At 45.4% G+C, this 19071-nt stretch overlaps 1 protein-coding gene across 4 annotated transcripts in view; it reads right to left on the bottom strand.

Moving 5' to 3' along the window:
* Positions 1 to 15686: 15686 nt before the first annotated feature.
* Positions 15687 to 19071, bottom strand: part of STIL (STIL centriolar assembly protein) — a 61196-nt gene continuing 57811 nt past the window's right edge. For 3 of the 4 annotated variants that reach the window (XM_059058259.2, XM_059058275.2, XM_067008278.1), the window contains one exon: positions 15687 to 17187. In XM_059058259.2, coding sequence (XP_058914242.1) covers positions 16398 to 17187 — 790 coding nt within the window. In that variant the 3' untranslated portion in view covers positions 15687 to 16397. The remainder of the gene's footprint in view (positions 17188 to 19071) is intronic. The other variant, XM_067008280.1, reaches the window with a different exon arrangement.

The raw sequence follows: 19071 nt of genomic DNA, 5'->3' as shown, positions 1-19071 counted from the left end.
TTCCCCCCTTCCGCGCCGCGGCGCGCCCGGCTCCTCCGCCGCCGCGCTCTAATCCCGCTCACGTTCTAGGCCTCGTTAGCATGGGCCGAGGCGCGCGGGGGCCGTGTGTGCCGCGGAGATAAGGCACTGCCGCGGGTCCGCTCGCCCCCGATAAGCGCCTCGGCCATTACGGGCCAAATGATTCATTTTAATTTGGCAATTTCACCGGAGGGAGTGGAGACCGGTTGCGCGGCTCTGGGACCGTCTCCGTAATGCGCCACGGAGAGAGTTGGGCGGGCGCTCTGTCTAGGACCCGGCGGGTCCAGCCTCATTACTGATCCCGAGGCCTCTCGGGAACCCGGGCTCCCCACAACCTCAGTCCCTCGGCCTCCCAGACACATTTCTCCAACGACTCGCACCCCAGCAAGACCACAACACCAAAATGATCACATCCAACCCTTCCTTCCCTGACATTCATTCATACTAGTGTCCTGGATACCCGGGTTTCAATGGGCAGTTCCTCTTATCCCAGAAAGCTCCCCAGCTGCCCCCGACTCTCACTCCCTTCAACCCTGGCTCTTTTCTGTTCTAAAATGGAGCCTGCTTGCCTGAATGTTGGGACTGAGGTTACACCCAAGAGGCTCTATTGGAGGCAGAACTGGTGTCAACGAAGAGTTTAAATATCCATTCTACTGGGTTTCAGGCTGAGCCCAGAGCTGGGAAACATCCCTCCCCTCATAATTTAACATTTTAATCTCGCTACTGAAGCAGTCTTCTGAGCACTGTACAATATTAACTCATTTAGTTCTCATAAACAGTCCTAAGAGGTTGGTGCAATTATTCAGTTTACAGATGAGGAAACTGAGGCAGAGTGAAAGTAACTTCCCCAGTGTCACATATCTAGTGAGTGGTAGAACCTGGGTTTGAAGGAAATCTGGCACCAGAGTCCTCTCGAGCCCAGCTAGAGCCTAGGCTTGGAGGAGGGATCTGGGCTCAACTCACTGCAGGAGCTGAGATCTGTACCGTGTCCTAGAACTCTGGGTTCAGTGAGGGGTAGGCAATGGGCTCAGCCCATGGAGGGTATCTGGGTTCATTCTTTTAGGGTGGAGTCCCAAAGTCACTTAGGGACTTCCCTGGTGGCACAGTGGTTAAGAATTCGCCTGCCAATGCAGAGGACAGGAGTTCGATCCCTGGTGTGGGAAGATCCCACGTGCCATGGAGCACCTAAGCCCGTGCGCCACAACTACTGAGCCTGTGCTCTAGAGCCGGCGAGCCACGACAACTGAAGCCCACGTGCCTAGAGCCCATGCTCCGCCACAAGACAAGCCACCGCAAAGAGAAGCCCGTGCTTCTCGCCACAACTAGAGAAAGTTCCAGCACAGCAACAAAGACCCAAACGCAGCCAAAAATAAATAAATAAATAAAAGTCACTTACTTCCAAACCTCAGTTTCACCTCAGAGAGCTGTTATGAGGATTTTATAAGATGATCCTTAAAAGGTGGTGAGGGCAATAATCTGTGGAAACTTACCAGCCTGGAACCCAGCATGACATCATGGGCACTTGCACACGGGAGTTCTGGTCTATCCTTATAGAGAAGGAAATTAGGTCATAAGGAGATGTGACTTGACCAAAGCTTACAGTGACCTAGAGGAAAAGCCAAGACCCAAACTCAATTATCCAGTTCCCAGTCCACAACTCTACCCACCATGCCAGGCTGCTTTGTCCTTCTAGCATCTCTGGTTTTGAGCTCCTTTTGGTGCCTGAGAATTCACAGACTGAGTCCCAGTCGAGGACTGGGCCCAGAGTGTGGCTGCAGTCTGAGTCTGGCCCCTCCTTGGCCATCAGGCAACTCTCCGTGAAGATACAGTTAATCCAGTGCAGCTTGTTCCCTCTGTTCCTCTCAGGCTCTCTGGTGGAAGTCAGGATGCCATGTGGATACAGGTAACTTTTACAGAATCCCATGGGAGAAGGGCTACCCATGTCCTGAGGAAAAGAGTCTAATTCCTGGACTTGCCACAAGGCCTCCCCTGGCCCAGCCACACCAACTGCTCAGCAGGGACTCAGGGGACCGACCTCTGTGGTTTGCTCAGCCCCATCTCATACTCTCTCCCCGTGGCTCTAGCCACACCTCACCCATTGCTATCAAATTCAACTCACCCTCCATTACGTGTCAGCCTCTGCTTTACCCCACCCTCTCCTCTCACATCCATCCTTCAAGACTCAGTCTTTCTGCTCCATCCTTCTTGAGGCCTCTCTGCAACAGGGGTTGGTTTTCATCTCTCCCTCCTCTGGTCCCTGTTGTCTTTGCTTGGTTGCATCACTAAATATAATTCTGAGTTCAAAGCCCAGCGCTGCCACCCTTGGGCTGTGGCACCACTGGGCCAGTCATTTCACATCTCTGAGCCCCTCCAAAAAAGGAGAGCCTATCCAGGGAATGCTTCTCTGAGACCTGATGCCTGGACTGAGATCGGAGAGTGGGTTCTGAGGGTAGGTAGAGGAGTGAGCATTGAGAACCTTCCAGGTAAGCCAAGGGCTGGAACTGAAGGGCTTGAGGTTCATGAAAGGCATAGAGAAGAGTCCAGTACTGGCTGGAGCAAGGCTGTGGACAATTCAAAGAATTTGGTGAGGGGCACCATTTTGTTCATTAGGTTAGAGGGGGTGCGTAATGTCCTATAAAAGATCAGCTTTGCATTTCTAGAAAACTCTTTGGCTGCACGTGGAGAAGGGGTATGTGGGGGTGGAATGATGTGGGGATACCAGTTCTGAGGCCGATGCAGTAGTCCAAATAAGGGGGATTGGAGCGTGGATTAGGGTGTCTCCAGGAGAGATGGCAAGAGGCTGATGCAGATGACATGTATTTAGGATACAAAATCGGGTTTATAAGAATTGGGTTTGAGGCATGAGGGGGAAGGAGAAATCCAGGAGCCCTCTGGGTTTCTGGCTGTATTTGCCTAGATGGGAGTGTTATTCCAGGTGATGGGGGCTTGGAAGCCAAGGGAAACGGAGAGGGATTCTGCATTTGTGGGGGGGTTTTTTGTTTGTTTTTTAACATCTTTATTGGAGTATAACCGTTTTTACAATGGTGTTAGTTTCTGCTTTACAACAAAGTGAATCAGTTATACATATACATATGTTCCCATATCTCTTCCCTAAATTTCTTGAGTTTAGGTGCCTTCGAGGCACCTACAGGCTGTTGGACAGGCAAGGCTTTTGTCAGCCCTGCCGAGCGAGCGAGGAGAGAGACGCGAGGGGAGGTGATGTTCACCATCCCCCTCTATTCTCGAAACTCCAGATTCTGACAGTCTGGCAGCCATCCCGACCTGTCCCCCAACTCCCTGCCTGGGGTTGGGGGCTCGTGACGTCTACACCCTCCCCCCCCTTCCGCGTTTCCGACGGTCGATGGAAAAACGGAAACTGTGCGTTGATCCGAGAGCCGCCCGAAATAGCGTCTGGTGCCTGTCGATCAGCGCGCTGTCCGAGTGTCCGGGAGCAGCGAGTGACGCTGCCCACGGCCCCGCCAGGAAATGCCACCCCTCCTCCACCCGCCCCAAGCAGGGGCCTCGGACGGGCAGGAAACCCGGAGCTCCTGGGCTGGGGATGTCGAGGGGGAGGGGACGTGGGGACGTGGGGACCCAGACTTGTGCGTATGGAGTCTGGTCCTGGAGGGAGCAGCCTGGTGAGAACAGCCTAGCCCGGCTTTGGGGCTTTGGGCCTGAGGGCGTCGTCGCCACTCTCCGACCTGTCCCCTACCCCCACCGAAGGCCGGATCCTCCCCCAGATTCGAGGCTTTAAATTTTTTTCAAGTGTTTCTGCCTACCCTATCTCTGTGTCCTAGGCAATCTCTGAGCTTTCTCCCCAGAGCTTGTTCCCTGGAGGGATGCAGTGTGTGTGCACTGTGTGGTCAGCCGGGTTTGTTTTCAGTGCACGTATATGGTGGTACTATGTGCCAGGTGCTGTCCTAAACACCTCATAAATATTAATTTCAGTTAATCCTCACAACAACCCAGTGACTAGAGACTACCATTACCTCCATTATTGTAGGTAGCCAGTTGAGGCACAGAGAAGTGGAGCAACTTGCAGAGAACACCCAGCTGGTAGGTGGTAGAGTCAGACTGCACACCTAGGGTGGCATAGTCAGGCAGTCCTGAGTTCCCACCATGCTCCCCCCAACTTGCCTGCTGTATGTTTCCATGTTTTCCAGGAAAGTTACTTAATCTCTGAGTTTCACGTTCCTCATCTGTAGAAGGGAGATGATAATTGTCTATACATCATACTGTTCTTAGGATTATTTTTTAACAGTAAAAACTGATTTGAGATGTCATTGCTTCCCCCTTCTACCTCCATATGACCACTGTCTCCATTCCTTGCCCTGGAAGAACCTTGCCCCCTCAAGTAAGCACATCTGAGCCCAGTATTCCAAGCTTGAGATGTGGGGAGAGTCATCTCTGTGCTGCCAAACCCAGCGCTGCCATCACAATGCTCAGGGATGGAAAGGACTTCACTCTAATTCAGTTGTTCTCAAAGGAGACCATCACCATCACCTGGGAACCTGTTAGAAAAGCAAATTCTCAGGCCTCACCCCAAGCCTGCTAAATCAGAAACTCTGGGACTGAGGCCCAGAAATCTGTGTTCTAACAGGACAACCAGGTGATTTCTGATGAGCACAAAACGGTGAGAACCACCGCTCTGGTTTACAACCCTCGTGTCACGAAGACCAATGTGAAAGAACTGAATGTATTTAGAAAGCACTGTGCTTCCCAATATTTTGAAGCCATTTCCCTTTCCCTAACCCATGCTTCATACGGGAGCATCCAGAATACCAGAGCTGCTCCCCAGACTTATAGAGCCGATAGTACCTAAGTGGGTCTGTCCTCACAAGGTGAGAACCCCACACAGCTCTGCCATCAATGATTTTGCTCCCAGAACTGTCAGAAAAGGACAGAAGAACATGTGTGCAGCCACCAGCCCTCTGGCCAGCAAATAGTTGTTACTCGTCACCCAGATGGGGCCCTGGCCCTTGTGTAATGTAAATACTTGTGGGTGGGATCCTTGGATCAATGAGGGGGACTATATGTGCTGAGCACCTGCTGTATGTGCCTGCATTGCTCCTCGATTCTGCCTCTGTTGGTTACTTCATCCTCCACAATAACCCTGCTGGGCTGCTAATGTGACCCCAGCTTAAGAGGTGAGGAAACATCTTACCCAAGGTGAGTCAGCCAGTCGCACCCATGTCAGCTTGGACCCAATGTCCTTTCCATTCCTGCTGGCTATAAGGAAATATTTGCTACATTGGGAGAACTACTTAAAAATCTTGTGGTATGTCCTGATTTAAATCCCTTGTGACCCTAAAGAAGATAAACAAATAGCCAAAATGTCACGGGAAAATGTGCAAACTTGCATTTGGGAAATGCAAATTAAAACTACAATGAGATACCATGATACATTCACTAAAATGGTTAAAATTTAAAAGGCTGACAATCCCAAGTACTGGTGAGGATGTGGAGCAACTGGAATTCTCACACATTGTTGAAGGGAGTGCAGAAATGACTCAACCACTTTGGTGGATCTTTAGCAGTTCCTTATAAACATGCAGTTTATAAACATACACTGACTTGGGAGAATTGAAAAACATATATCCACAGGACCTCTTGTACATAAATCTTCATAGCAGCCTTATGCATAATAGCTAAAATCTGGAAACAATCCAAATGCCCAGCAACAGGGGAATGGATAAACTGTGGTACATTCATGCAATAGAATACCACACAGAAATAAAAAGAGAACCAAACTGGGCTTCCCTGGTGGTGCAGTGGTTGAGAATCTGCCTGCTAATGCAGGGGACACGGGTTCGAGCCCTGGTCTGGGAAGATCCCACATGCCACGGAGCAACTAGGCCTGTGAGCCACAACTACTGAGCCTGCGCATCTGGAGCCTGTGTTCCGCAACGAGAGGCCGCGATAGTGAGAGGCTCGTGCACCGCGATGAAGAGTGGCCCCCACTTGCCACAACTAGAGAAAGCCCTCGCACAGAAACGAAGATCCAACACAACCAAAAGTAAATAAGTAAATAAATTAAATTAAATAAAAAGTAACTGTACCATTAAAAAAAAAAAAAAAGAACCAAACTACGATACGTGCAAGAATATGGAATCTCAAAAACATTATGCTCGGTGAAAGAGGCCAGATACAAAAGAGCATATTAGTGTCTGATTCCACTTACAGGGAACTCTGGAAAAGGCAAAGCTAATCTATAACATGACAGAGCTCAGATCAGGGTGGTGGGAGAGGGAAGATGACAGCAAAATGCACAAGGGAACTTTCTGGGTAATGAAAATATTCTATATCTTGATTGTGGTGGTAATTATATGAGTGTATGCATGTCAAAACTCAAGAAACTGTACACTCAAACTGGATGTTTTATTGTCCATAAATCATGCCTCAATAAAGTCATTTATAAACCTTTTTTGGGGGCCCAGTTTCAATCGTATCTTGTCCAGGGAGGCTTCCCTGGTCAATCCTGTGTGGATATTTCCTCTCACCTCTTGCTCTTCTGATGAGCATGCCCCCGAACCTTCCACTACAGTCCAACTTGTGCTGCTCAGAGTCAGCACAGGAGGCATTCGTACGTATCTGGGGACACGAGAGGAGCTACACGAATGGTGTTTAGAAAAGTGACAGAGACATCTGCCAGGAAGTAGTGTCATTCCCTCTGGCCCTCAGTTTCCCCATCTGTAATAGGGAATGTAATGGGGTGAGAGGACCACAGGATCCCTCTCTCCCTTTTATCTCTTATTTCTTACACTCTGCCTCTCATCTCTGCCACCTCTATCTCAAGCTTGTGCTCTCTGTCTCTGTCTCTGTTTCTCTCCCTGGGTCTGCTCTTTTTGCTGCCTCTGGTCCTCACTCTCTATCTTAATCTACTTCTCATCTTTGCCTCCTTCCTCTTTTTTTGGTCTCTGCTCAGACTCTCACTGAGAACTCCAGTTCCCCCACAGGTACCCGTACCAACAGACATCTTGGCTCCCTTGTCATATTTCTAACAAGTCAGACCTGATAGAGAGTTATAAGCTGGTCTGTCAGCTGTTCTGGCCCAGGGTGAGGGGGTGGGTGATGGAAAGCAAGGTGGAAAGGGAAGGGGAGAGTTTATAAAGTCACCATTTAAAGACACACACGGGGGCTTCCCTGGTGGCGCAGTGGTTGAGAATCCACCTGCCGATGCAGGGGACACGGGTTCGTGCCCCGGTCCGGGAAGATCCCACATGCCGCGGAGCGGCTGGGCCCGTGAGCCATGGCTGCTGAGCCTGGCGTCCGGAGCCTGTGCTCCGCAACGGGAGAGGCCACAACAGTGAGAGGCCTGCATACCACAAAAAAAAATAAAATAAAAATAAATAAATAAATAAATAAATAAAGACCCACAAGGGCCTACTGGACTCTGTCACCAGCTCTGAGTCACCAGGAAAACACTGCGGCAGGAGCCCTCTTGTCCACATGGCCTGGGTCTTGTGCATCCAGCCCGGAACCCTCCCACAGGACAGAGCATAATGGTGTGGTTAAGCATATGTTACTGATTGTTAGGCGAACCTAGGCTAGAGTTCCTCCTTGGCTACTCAGTAGGTGGTGTCCCTATGCAAGTTACATCACATTTCTGTGACTCGGTTTCCTCATCTCTAAAGTGGGGGTAAAAATAACATATGATTCACAGGATTGTTGGAAAGATTACGAGACATATAGAAAGAACTTAGCACAGAGCCTAGCACCATCTGATACGTAGAAGCTCTTATTTTTTATGATAAGCCTCTACTTTGCACCAGCTCTGTATTTAGACCTAGGGATCCTAAGATGGAGGAGACAGACACACAAGCAAAGAATTATAGTGCAGCTTAATCAGTATGCTACTAGGGCGGAGTGTGCTAAGTGCGCTGGGAACCCAGGAGAGACTGTGTGTGTGTGTGTGTGTGTGTGCGCGCGGGTGTGTATGTTTATTCTGCCAGGAAGGATAAGACCAGACTTTACAGAACTGGTGTCATCTGTCTTGCACTGTGAGGAACAGGGGCAGATGACAGGGAAGAGTAATAGCAAGTACAAAGGCCCAGTGGTGGGAAGTGAAGGGCACAGATGGGGACAGCAAGCAGCTCAGTGTGACTGTGGCTCAAGTGATCCCCAGGGACTCCGTGGTAGATGCAGCGAGAATGGGGGGCCAGGGCTCTCCACATCGCATGCCACCCAGCTCCATTCGTTCATTTTATTCCACATTTGCTAAGTATCTAGTTCGTGCCAGACAACATCTGAGTTGCCTGGGTGACGGAGACAAATAAGACATGCTCCCCTCTCTTAGACAGCATCATGCCCTGCCCTAGGGTAAGAAACCTGGGCTCCTTCTCATTCTGTTACTAAAAGCCGTGGTGGGGGAGCAATCTCCTGTCCGGTCTGGAATTCAGTTTCCTCATCTGCACAGTGGGCACAGCCCCTGCTTGTTTCTCCATTTTAAGCGGACACTTTTGGAGCAGTAGTTCTGGACCCCGCGCTGGCTGCGGGGGATGGGAGAGGACGCAGAGTCCAGCTGGGCTGCCCTCAGGGAGCCAAGGCTCACCTTTAGGAGAACGGAGAGGAGTCGAATGAAATAATGTCCTTGATCTAGGGCCTTTGGCAACACACAGTCGGGTACCTTGCTTCTCCTGGGTTAGTCCCATCACTGTCTTGTTTTCCCAGGACTGTGCGCTGGGGCCCTGCTGCACAGGGGTGGCAGGAGGAGGCGGGGACAAGGGTGAACACCAAGTGAATCTCCTGGAGGAAGACACAGGGAGCCAGGGACTCTGGTTGGCCTGGGACTTCCGGCAGAGCAGAAGTTCCTGCCCCCAGCTCCTTCTCCTGTGGCCCTTAAACCTCCCTCCGTTGTGGTGCAGACCACACGCGACGGGTTTCTGTGTACCCCAATGGGGGCCTCAGAGACAGGGACCGTATCTGGTTTGTCCAGGTCCCAGCCTATCACAGAGACAGAGCAGGAGCACCACAAATGTATTTTGAAGAAAGAAGAGCAACAGAGACAGAACTGGAGAAAGAAATTGAGGGAGAGCAACACCCGCCAGCAGGAACGTGGGCCATGAACTTAGAGGAAACAGAACTGGTGAGCCGTCCGGCTTCTAGAAAACAGCCCCAGAGAACATGCAAGTGTGTCCTGTATGGCCCTTGCAGGAGAGAGAAATGGTTCCTCGATTACACAAGCTGTGAGTCGCAGCCCCTTCCTGGGTGGCCCAGGGAATGCAGGCCTTGATGGGGGTGGGGCACTGGACTCTCCCTGGCTAGGTGGTACTCTCTGTGCTGGGGGTGGGGGAGGGGAAGGAGGCGAGAGTCACAGCGCACCCCTTGGGGGTGATTCTGGGCGTTTGGAGCAAGTTACTCACCAGGAGTGACTCAGCTGTGGTGCAGCCAGCATCTATGACCTGCTATCACCTTATCAAGGTAGGAACAGGATCTTTAGGGAATGGAAACACATGCTTCCCTCAACCCTCTGCTCTGAGGGAGGAGGAGAAAAAGGAGAAGAGAAGCCAGACAGGCCTATATTCAAAACCTGGCTTCCACAGTGTGCCCCTCGGGCCCAGCACTTTATTTATCACCGAGTGTCCATTTCCTCTCAGGAATAGTCCCCATAGAATGCTGGAGCGAAGAGCGAGGGCTCTGGAGCGAGATTGCCAGGGTTTGAAACCTGGTTCTTCACATTGGCTGTGTGACTTTGGGGAAAATTACTTAACCCCCCTGTTCCTATTTCCTACTCCCTAAAATGGGGGGTAATAAGAGTATCTACCTCATATTGTTGTTGTGAGGAATAAGTAAGCTAACAATGTAAAGGGTTTAGTACACAGCAGATGTAGCCAGTAAATGTTAACTATTGTTCTTAAGTCACTGAGTTGTTACGGTGATTAGATGAGAAAACAAATGTAATTGTGCTTTCCTCTGTGACCTGAATGATCCGCAAGGCAGTAAGCAAACTGTACTGACTCTGTAACAGGCAGTTTCTGATCTTCAGAAAGATCTCTAAGAATAATCTTGTCTTCTTTTCCCGCATCATATGCTCCTATCACAGCCCTGAACCAGGATCTTGTCTCTCGCTGCAGGTCTTTCCCTCTGCTTTTGTCCCAGTTTTCTGTGGTCGTGAGTACCTCTGTGACTGCATGAGAAACTGCACATTTGCTGCTGTTACCTCGCAGGGCTGGGTGAGGTCTAAGGAGACTGAGTAGGACTAAGATAAGTGTTCGATGAGTGGGATTCTGCACATATGTCCTTGCATGCATAGATGCATCTTTACAGTGGCAGGGTCTACCAGAAACCTTCTCTTTCTTGGTTTTGCTCCCAAGGGTCTAGCACAAGGTCTCAGACATAGTGGGGACATTCAGCAGACCTTGTCCCTGTGACTCTTCATTGGACAAGGCGATCATACATGGTCCCTGCCCTCAAGAAGCTCCCAGTCGTGGGTACTCACAACCAACATACAAGCTGGCTGTAATCATCTGCAAGAGGACAAAAAGAGGACCAGAGAGAGGGTAATGAGAAGTCAAGAGAGGAAAAAACTCACTCTCACAAGAAGATTCTGGGAAGGTTTCCTGCAGAGTGGGGAGGAGTCGTGGAGCCGGAGAGCATCTAAGCTGCGTTTTGAAGAGTTAATAGGGCTTTGAGCCCATGGAGGGTGTGGAGGCAAAGGAAGCAATTGGAGAGTGTGTGTACGTGCCCGCGTGCACACAGAGCCTTTTCATTCCTTTATGGTAGAAAGGGAAATGGGGGGCGGGGGAGGCGAGGCTAGGTTTGATGCTTGGTACCTGATTTACTGACTCAAATACCATGGCATATGACAGCATGCTCTGGGAGGCTGGAGTCCTGAGTTCCAGCCTGAGTTCTGTGCTTACTGAGCTGTGTGAGTTTGAGCAAGTCCCTTTTCTTGGGGTCCCGATGTCCTCATTTGTACAATAAGGACCAAGTGATTTCTGAGGGCCCTGCAGCTCTGAATACCTGACATCGCCTTTTCCATTGTGTTTTTAATTAGTTCCTCTTGTCCTCCTGGTCCCAGACCTCCCGTGAAGAGGCAGGACACAGGGCTCTCCCCAAATCCGTCCTTTTCCTGAAGTTCAGCCTCTTACCAGGAGGTGGGAAAGCAGGATTTCCTGTGAGGATGTTTTTTGTGATCCAAACAGTTCCCGTCTGGGGAGCAGAGAGGAGATAGGGAACATCACCCAGGCCTCCAAACCCTTAAGCCCCTTTCTGTGGGTTTGATGTTTTCTTCCACACTGGAGTTTGAGCTCAAAGTCAGGGAATGTATTAATTCAGAGCTGGAGGAAGAGATGTTGGTACCTCTTTGAACAGATATCATTACTCAACATTTTGGTGGTAAAAACGGAATTCTTTTTCTTTTTAAAGTGTTAAATAATTAGGTATTATTAAAAGTAAGGAAATCTTTTCCTCATCGATGACTGTGGAAATCCTTCAAAATGCTTCAAGGCCCAATTCCAATGCTATCTCTTGCAGAAGCCTTTCCCTCCTCTGGACTTATAAATCACTCCTCACAGCCTATTTCTGCATTCACATTTCATACAATCACAGAATGTTAGAGATACATGGCTAACCCCTTCACCTAAAAAATTGGGAAAATAAACCTAGTGATATGAGGTGACTTGCCCAGTGTTATGGAATTTTGAGCAGAGGGACAAGAGGAACCCAAATGTTGCTGACTCCTAACTCAGTGTTCTTTCTAGTTGTGTATTTTTTCCCTTCCTATCTTTGGTTTCCTGCCCCCAACCCCCTCCTCCAATGCTATACCTATTCAGATCTCCATGCTTTCCAACAAGCTGTTCCCTCTATCAGAAATATCACATCTTCCCCTTCTCTTCCATATCGCTCCTGTAAGATTTTGGAAAAACCTGGAGCATTTGCAAAATAACCGTCCTCTTAATATATCCTCACGTCATATAGTTTTATTATAAGCCCTGACCTCACTGTATTGCTAATGTTTTCATGTGTCTCCCCCATTAGATCGAGATCCTACAGGACAAGTTGTCTTGTTCATCACGGTACGCTCAGCATCCCAGCCCAGAGCCCAGCAGAATCAACATTAGACACCTGCTGAATGACTAGGGGTATAAAAGGTGCCGGTGGGGAGAGGAAGAATGGAGGGAATGGCTGCTGCTGGGCTGGATGCTATGAAGGACTAGGTTGTTAACTATAAATGTGTGACCTTGGCCCACTTATACCTTATTTGTGTCTGTCTCATCATCTGTAGAAAGAGGTTGATGATGTCTGCCATACATACTTCAGTTGGGTTTTGGTTGTGAGGATTATATGAGGAAATGTGTGGGAAAGCACTTTGAAGAGTGTGAAGCAGTCTGCAAATCTAAGACATTATCATTAAATTTATTTTGCAGGCATAAAGGTCTCTGTTAATCTAGGAGCGAGGAAAGGTTCTGCCCTCAAGAGTAATGTCTAGGGGCTTCCCTGGTGGCACAGTGGTTAAAAATCCGCCTGCCAATGCAGGGAACACGGGTTCGAGCCCTGGTCCGGGAAGATCCCACATGCCACAGAGCAACTAAGCCCGTGCACCACAACTACTGAGCCTGTGCTCTAGAGCCCGCGAGCCACAACTACTGAAGCCCGCATGCCACAACTACTGAAGCCTGTGCGCCTAGAGCCTGTACTCCACAAGAGAAGCCACTGCAATGAGAGCCCCGCACACCACAACGAAGAGTAGCCTCTGCTCACCGCAACTAGAGAAAGCCTGCTCACAGCAACGAAGACCCAACGCAGCCAATAAATAATAAATAAATTAATTAATCTTTAAAAAAAAAGAGTAATGTCTAGATAACAAGGGCACAGAAAACTCTTTTGCTCCTCTAATTTCCTGGAGCCGTTACAGTACTCAGTAGAGGTTACCACGATGTAAAATCATTGACGTGAACTCTTTAATATTAACAGAGCTGGGGTTCCCTTCTTCAGGACTGTTGACTAAAAAATCAGTAGTTTCTGGTCTTGGCTAAAGGGCAGGGGGACTTCTAGGCAGAAAATAAGGTCGGCAGCTTGCAGGACAGCACATACCTGAAATAGCACTGACTGTAGTATTCAAAATCATTCATTGAGCTCAAGATCTGTGTCTCGTTTGAAGCTCTTCCTGAATTCCTCAGGCCTCAGATAAGTTGCATTTCTCAGTGGCTTAAGAGGAGCTTGAGCTTGAATCTCTGGTAACAACTTATTTGTGTAAGTTACTTCCCTAGGGTCAGTCCCTCAACTATGAGGATGACAATCACCAGCTGGGGTCAGCAGGAGGCTTAAATGAACTAAGGCATGTGAAGTGCCCTGCACAGCGCCCTGTGAGCATGTAGTTAAGTCTTAAAAGATGGACGCTATCGTGATTACACTGTTGTGGCTCCTCATAGTCTGAATCACTCGTTTTGGCTTTTCATCATACACTGTCTCATACTGTTTCCAGTGTGTATCTGTTTTCCCTAGAGCCTTTACAGCTGGCAAAGGCAAGACTTATGTCTAACATGTCTACATCCACTTCTCTGGAGCTTATTTAGCACAGGAAGGGAAAGGCAGAGGACAAGTGAGCATAGAGTAATTAACCATCAAGGGGCTCAGAGGTTGAGTGAAGGGACATTTGATGAAGTGGGTGGAGGTGCCGACTGGCCAGGACCTAGACTAATAGGTTTCTTTCCCAGGTAATAGAAGCTCCATCATTTCCTTATTCCATTTGACGTAGCGCCCACATATCTATAAACAGTATTCTGTGGGACTGGATGAAAGAAAGAAATTCAGACAAGTGTCACTTGAGAGGCAATCATCTCCAAAGTCTTTTCATCCAACTTTTCCCATATTAATGCTTTTTCCAAAGATGCCGAAAAGCTATCGTAGATACTAATTTGTCAAATAACTTCCAGAGTGAGTTCTCTTCTTAGAGAGGCTTCAGTGATGGTCCCTCTTCTCTGGATGTTAGTAGGAGATATGTTTTGTTGAATTAATCTACAGTCTAAATTCAGTCTCCAAAACTGCTTAAGTGTCTTATCAGAGGCCTTGAATTAGATGTGCTAACAGCAGTGATGGAATTAAAGCCTTGGGTTCAGTTTATATTGCTAAAAAAAAAAAAGCCTAAAAACCCTTGGGTTCAGTTTTTATTGCTCAGATAGAGAACTTGTTTGCTGTGAAAATTACAGGATTCCCAGAGATAATGGCATAGTTAATGAGGCTGTCGGTGAATCAGCATTCTCTCAGTTTTTAAAATAATATGCAATATAAATTGTACTTACACTCACTTCTTGGGTGAAACACTGAGGGCTAAAGTTAAACAGAACACACTTGAAGTGGCGATGACAATTCCATTACTTAAAAATTTACTCCAAGGAAATCTAGAAGTGGATTTTAAAAATATTAAAATAACCGAAGCCCCAGACATTGCCTATGGGAACAAAGGTAAACACAGAGAATCACCATCAGTGACATTTCTATATCCTGATTTTAACCTGAGAGAGCAATGTAACAGGGAAGTGTACACTAACTGGTGCCTGGCTCCAGTGGGGAACAGCAGAGAGCATCATGTTGCCATACTTTGGCTGACTAAGTATAAATTGTTTCATCAGATTATTACCTTAGAAGGCCCCAGCTGGGTATTTAGAGACCCAAAGTCCATTTCTTTCCAGTTTACATATCAAATTTTCCTATAAGGCAATGACGTCTTAATTTAACTTCAGAAGAGCTTTCTCTCTCAAGTGAATGAGGACTTTTTCATTTACATTCAGAAATAACAATTTAAAACTTATTTTTTAAAAAATAAATTTATTTATTTTATTTACTTTTGGCTATGTTGGGTCTTCGTTGCTGTGAGCAGGCTTTCTCTAGCTGTGGCAAGTGGGGGCTACTCATCATTGTGGTGTGCAGGCTTCTCACTGCGGTGGCTTTTTTTTATTGTGGAGCACGGGCTCTAGGTGCAGGGGTTTCAGTAGTTGTGGCTCACGGGCTCTTAAGAGCGCAGGCTCAGCAGTTGTGGCGCTCGGGCTTAGTTGCTCCGCGGCATGTGGGATCTTCCCGGACCAGGGATCGAACCCGTGTCCCCTGCATTGGCAGGCGGATTCTTAACCACTGCAGCATCAGGGAAGTCCTAAAACTTATTTTTTAAGAAGGTGAGGAAAGGAAGCAACTACTGATGCACTCAACAAGTTGGATGGATCTCAAGGATATTATGCTGAGTGAAAACCAATTTCAAGAAATTACATACTATGATTCCATTTATATTAGCATTCTCAAAATGACAACACTTCAGTGATAGAGAACAGATCATTGGTTGTCAGGAGTTAGTGTTGGAGGGAGGCTGTATTTTAAAAGAGTAGAACTAGGGAGTTTCTCTGTGATGATGGGACAGCTCTGTATGCTGATTGTGGTGGTGGTTATGCAAATCTATAAGTGATAAAATTTCATAGTTATACACCAAAAAGTAAATAAATGAGTGCAGCAACTTGTGAAACCTGAAGTCTGTGGTTTAGTTACTAATATTGTACCCAATGTCAATTGCTTGGTTTTGATCATTTACTATGGTTATATAAGATATTATCATTGGGGATTGCCGGATAAAGGGTACACCTGAACTCTCTGTTATCATTTTTGTAATTTTGGGGGAGTCTAAAAAGTTTTTTTAAGTGAAGAAGGATATGCTACAGCAGAGGACAAAGGAAAGCAGTCAATCTAGACATTTTTATTAAGTTCCATTAAAAAACATTAAAACATCTGAAAAACTCACAAAGTTTATAAAACACACTCATACTCACTCAATAATTTTATTATGTGATAGTGCTATATGTTGAAAATGTTAGATTCACATCAACCCACAAGAGTGCAAAAGTTTTACTTCCATAGTATTTAACAAATGTGCATCTTAAGACAACATCTATACTCCTTGTATAAAAGATCTTAAGTTACTTTTAAAAATAAAACTTTCCCCTTAAATTCAATAAGGGTTGATTTAGCTAATTTACTCAGGGTCATGATAACTTTATATTCTTTTGGTGATACTGGGTAGATGCAAAATGCTAGGAAAACAGACTTACTTTTCAAAATGTACAGTATAAAAGAGCAATTCAGATTTATAGTTGGATAGCATCTGCTTATCTAAATTTGTTGAAATAACTGATCTCAGGATTTGCTTAAAAAAAAAAAAATCCAGTGATGCTGAATGCCACTTTTTGAACAAAGGGCACTTAGCCCTCCTAATAGCCAGCCATCTCATAGACAATCAGGTCACTTGTTCAGCTCTTTGCCATCAGCTGCTACCAAGAAACAGAGTGATCCCTAAAATGACTAGGAATTCCAAAACTATCAAAAGGCTCTGGCTTCCATAAGTATCTTCAGGAGACATCCCATCCTCATATCAGGAGGGCGGGGGAATTAAAAGTTCAAAATAATTTTGGCAACTGTCTGAGACGCTTCACATCTAAGAAGGTGCCTACTGAATTCATACTATTCATTTGCTTTAAAGTATCAGAAGGTTTCAAACTTTCAGGAAAAATCGGAGTATCCCTTATATTTTCTTTCTCAGGATATTCGGTGAACTCTGCTTTTCCAGTTCGGAGGTTCACTGCAGGACTTGATTTAAGGTTCTTTAATAAGAAAGCTGGGTTTTCATTCAACTGTGGTGTTGCTTTTGGCTGAACAACTTCATTTGTAATATTTCTCAATACTGGCATATCTGTGTGGGTGCCCATGGAGTCATAGTTACCACAAGTAGTTATCTCACAAGCATTCCTAGAAGGCTCTTTCTGACAATCAAGTTGTTCAGCTATGCATGTAAGGTTTTGATTCACTAAATGTTCACTCTTGGTATCTGTATTGTTTGGAGGCTCCTCTTCATCTTCACTATTGTCACTGCTTTGAATCAGTCCGTATCTCTTCATGTATTTTTTGGTTGCAAATGACATGTTGTTTGGTGAAATTAAACTAAGGCCCACTGTGTTTCTGTCTGTATTAATATGTACAAGACTAAAAGATGAGTCACAGTTATTTTGGTTTGACCTAGTGAGAGACAGTTGTGACAGCTGATTTTCATTCAAATATTTCAGAGCTATAGCATTTGCCTCCATGCTCAAATCCACACCGTTGGGGCTTAAGCCACTCATGCCAACATTAGCAAATGACATGCAGTTTAATCCAGAGATCACTGCTTCAGGGCTGATGCATGCCAACACACTGAAAGACAAACAGAGCAGGCCATCATTTATCTTATTGAGTACTAAACAGTGTAATTGTAAATATGTTCCATCCTATGAAGGTAACAGTAAGTCTTCAGCTTTAAGCTTGATGGTGCTTTTTATCTGAGAGCTCAGACATCTAAGTCTTGATGATCCAGATACATTCAAGGGGTAACTATGATAACCTAGAAGGTAATCCATGATGCGAAGACTGAAAGTGGAACACAAATTAATTTTCCTAAATTTATATCAGTTATGGTTTTAAGACCAAATATAAGACCCCAAAATGTAAAGCTTTTTAATATTGGTAAAGTAAAACAAAAATAAAATCAAACAGAAAACACATCTGATAATATAACATTACAAGATTTGGTGAGTAGCTCAGAATATTACATTGTTCATAGTTGAAGAGATTCCATTTGTAATGAATGAAAAATATCAACCAGTCTCTGGATATGGACATGTGTGCGTGTGTGTGTGTATACACCAATTTTCTTTTGTTAGATATAATCCTCACTCACTCTGGTTGGTTTATCTCATTAACAGTAATCAATTGACTTGCCTTTTCCTGTATATCACATATACAATACTAGCTGCTAATTTTTATTGATGCCTTATTATGTGCCAGGCACTCTGCTAAACATTCAGTGCCTCATTTAATCCTTGCAGAAACCCTTCTCTGGGAGGTTGTCCCTGTCATGTATTTCAACTTTATTCTCCATTACAACAATTCACATTTCCCTTCCCCTACTTTTCTGCTTTCTCCTCGGAACTTATGGCTACCTATATATCTAACTCACATTTCTTATTTATTGTCTAGCTCTCTCATGAAAATCTATGAGGGCAAGGGATTTTTTGTCTCTTTCCCCCACCACTGCAGTATCCTTGGTGCCTGGAACAGTGCCTGGCACAGGATAGGCATTCAAAAAATATTTACTGAAAGAATAAAATAGGAATTATTTTCTTTATTTTACAGTTGAGAAAGTTAAGGAATAGAGATTTTAACTAATTTCCCTAAGTTGAACAGCTAGTAACTGGCAAGCTGAGCCCAGGTCTGCCTTACTCTCTAGGGCTCTATAACCACTGTTTCACTATACTGTATTCAGCAGTTTGTATTTTGCTATCAGAGTTTTTCTATTCCCTAAAAATCAGAGTCCTCTGTGTACTATTATATTATATATATAACATATAATATATTATATTATTATTATATTCTAGTCAAAGAATATGCTATGACTTTCCATACCATCCAACGAAGAAATTCAACTGTTTTATACATGCCAGCCACTGCCTGCATCCCTACTCTCACAAAACCCAAACAACTATCAGGTATTTTTATTCTCACAAGTACCTGAAATTTTGAAGAAACTATTTTCAACCATCAATATCCCCTAAAACCAGTGATGTCATTACCAAACAATGGAAGAATGTGCTTAATAATGCTGTTCTTTATAACTACCTTGGAATTCTTCCTCAACCTTCTTGGTATTTACTGCTTTGGAGACTGTCTTAATAAGATGGAAGAGATAGTACCAATCTATCTAGATATTATTCTTTTATGATATATTCATAGTGCTAATATCTTCTGAATATAAAGTCATTTTTCTACTTTATTTGCCTATTTCCTCAAAATTATAAGCAATTTGCATATTAAATCAGACTTGTACATATTAAAAATATATATCTATAGATAATATTAATGTAAATAATATGAAAAGGCAAATAAAAACTTCTAATTCAAAATGTCAAATATTAAGAAAAAGTAGATCTAATTTGAATTAGATCTTTTTTTTAAACCATTTTTAAAAATTGAAGTATAGCTAATTTACAATGTTGTTAGTTTCAGGTGTACAGCAAAGTGATTCAGTTATTTATATATATT

This window comes from Kogia breviceps, chromosome 1 (assembly GCF_026419965.1).
Source record: "Kogia breviceps isolate mKogBre1 chromosome 1, mKogBre1 haplotype 1, whole genome shotgun sequence".
In the NCBI taxonomy this organism is placed as follows: Eukaryota; Metazoa; Chordata; class Mammalia; order Artiodactyla; family Physeteridae; genus Kogia; species Kogia breviceps.
This window is presented reverse-complemented; position numbering and strand designations above follow the sequence as displayed.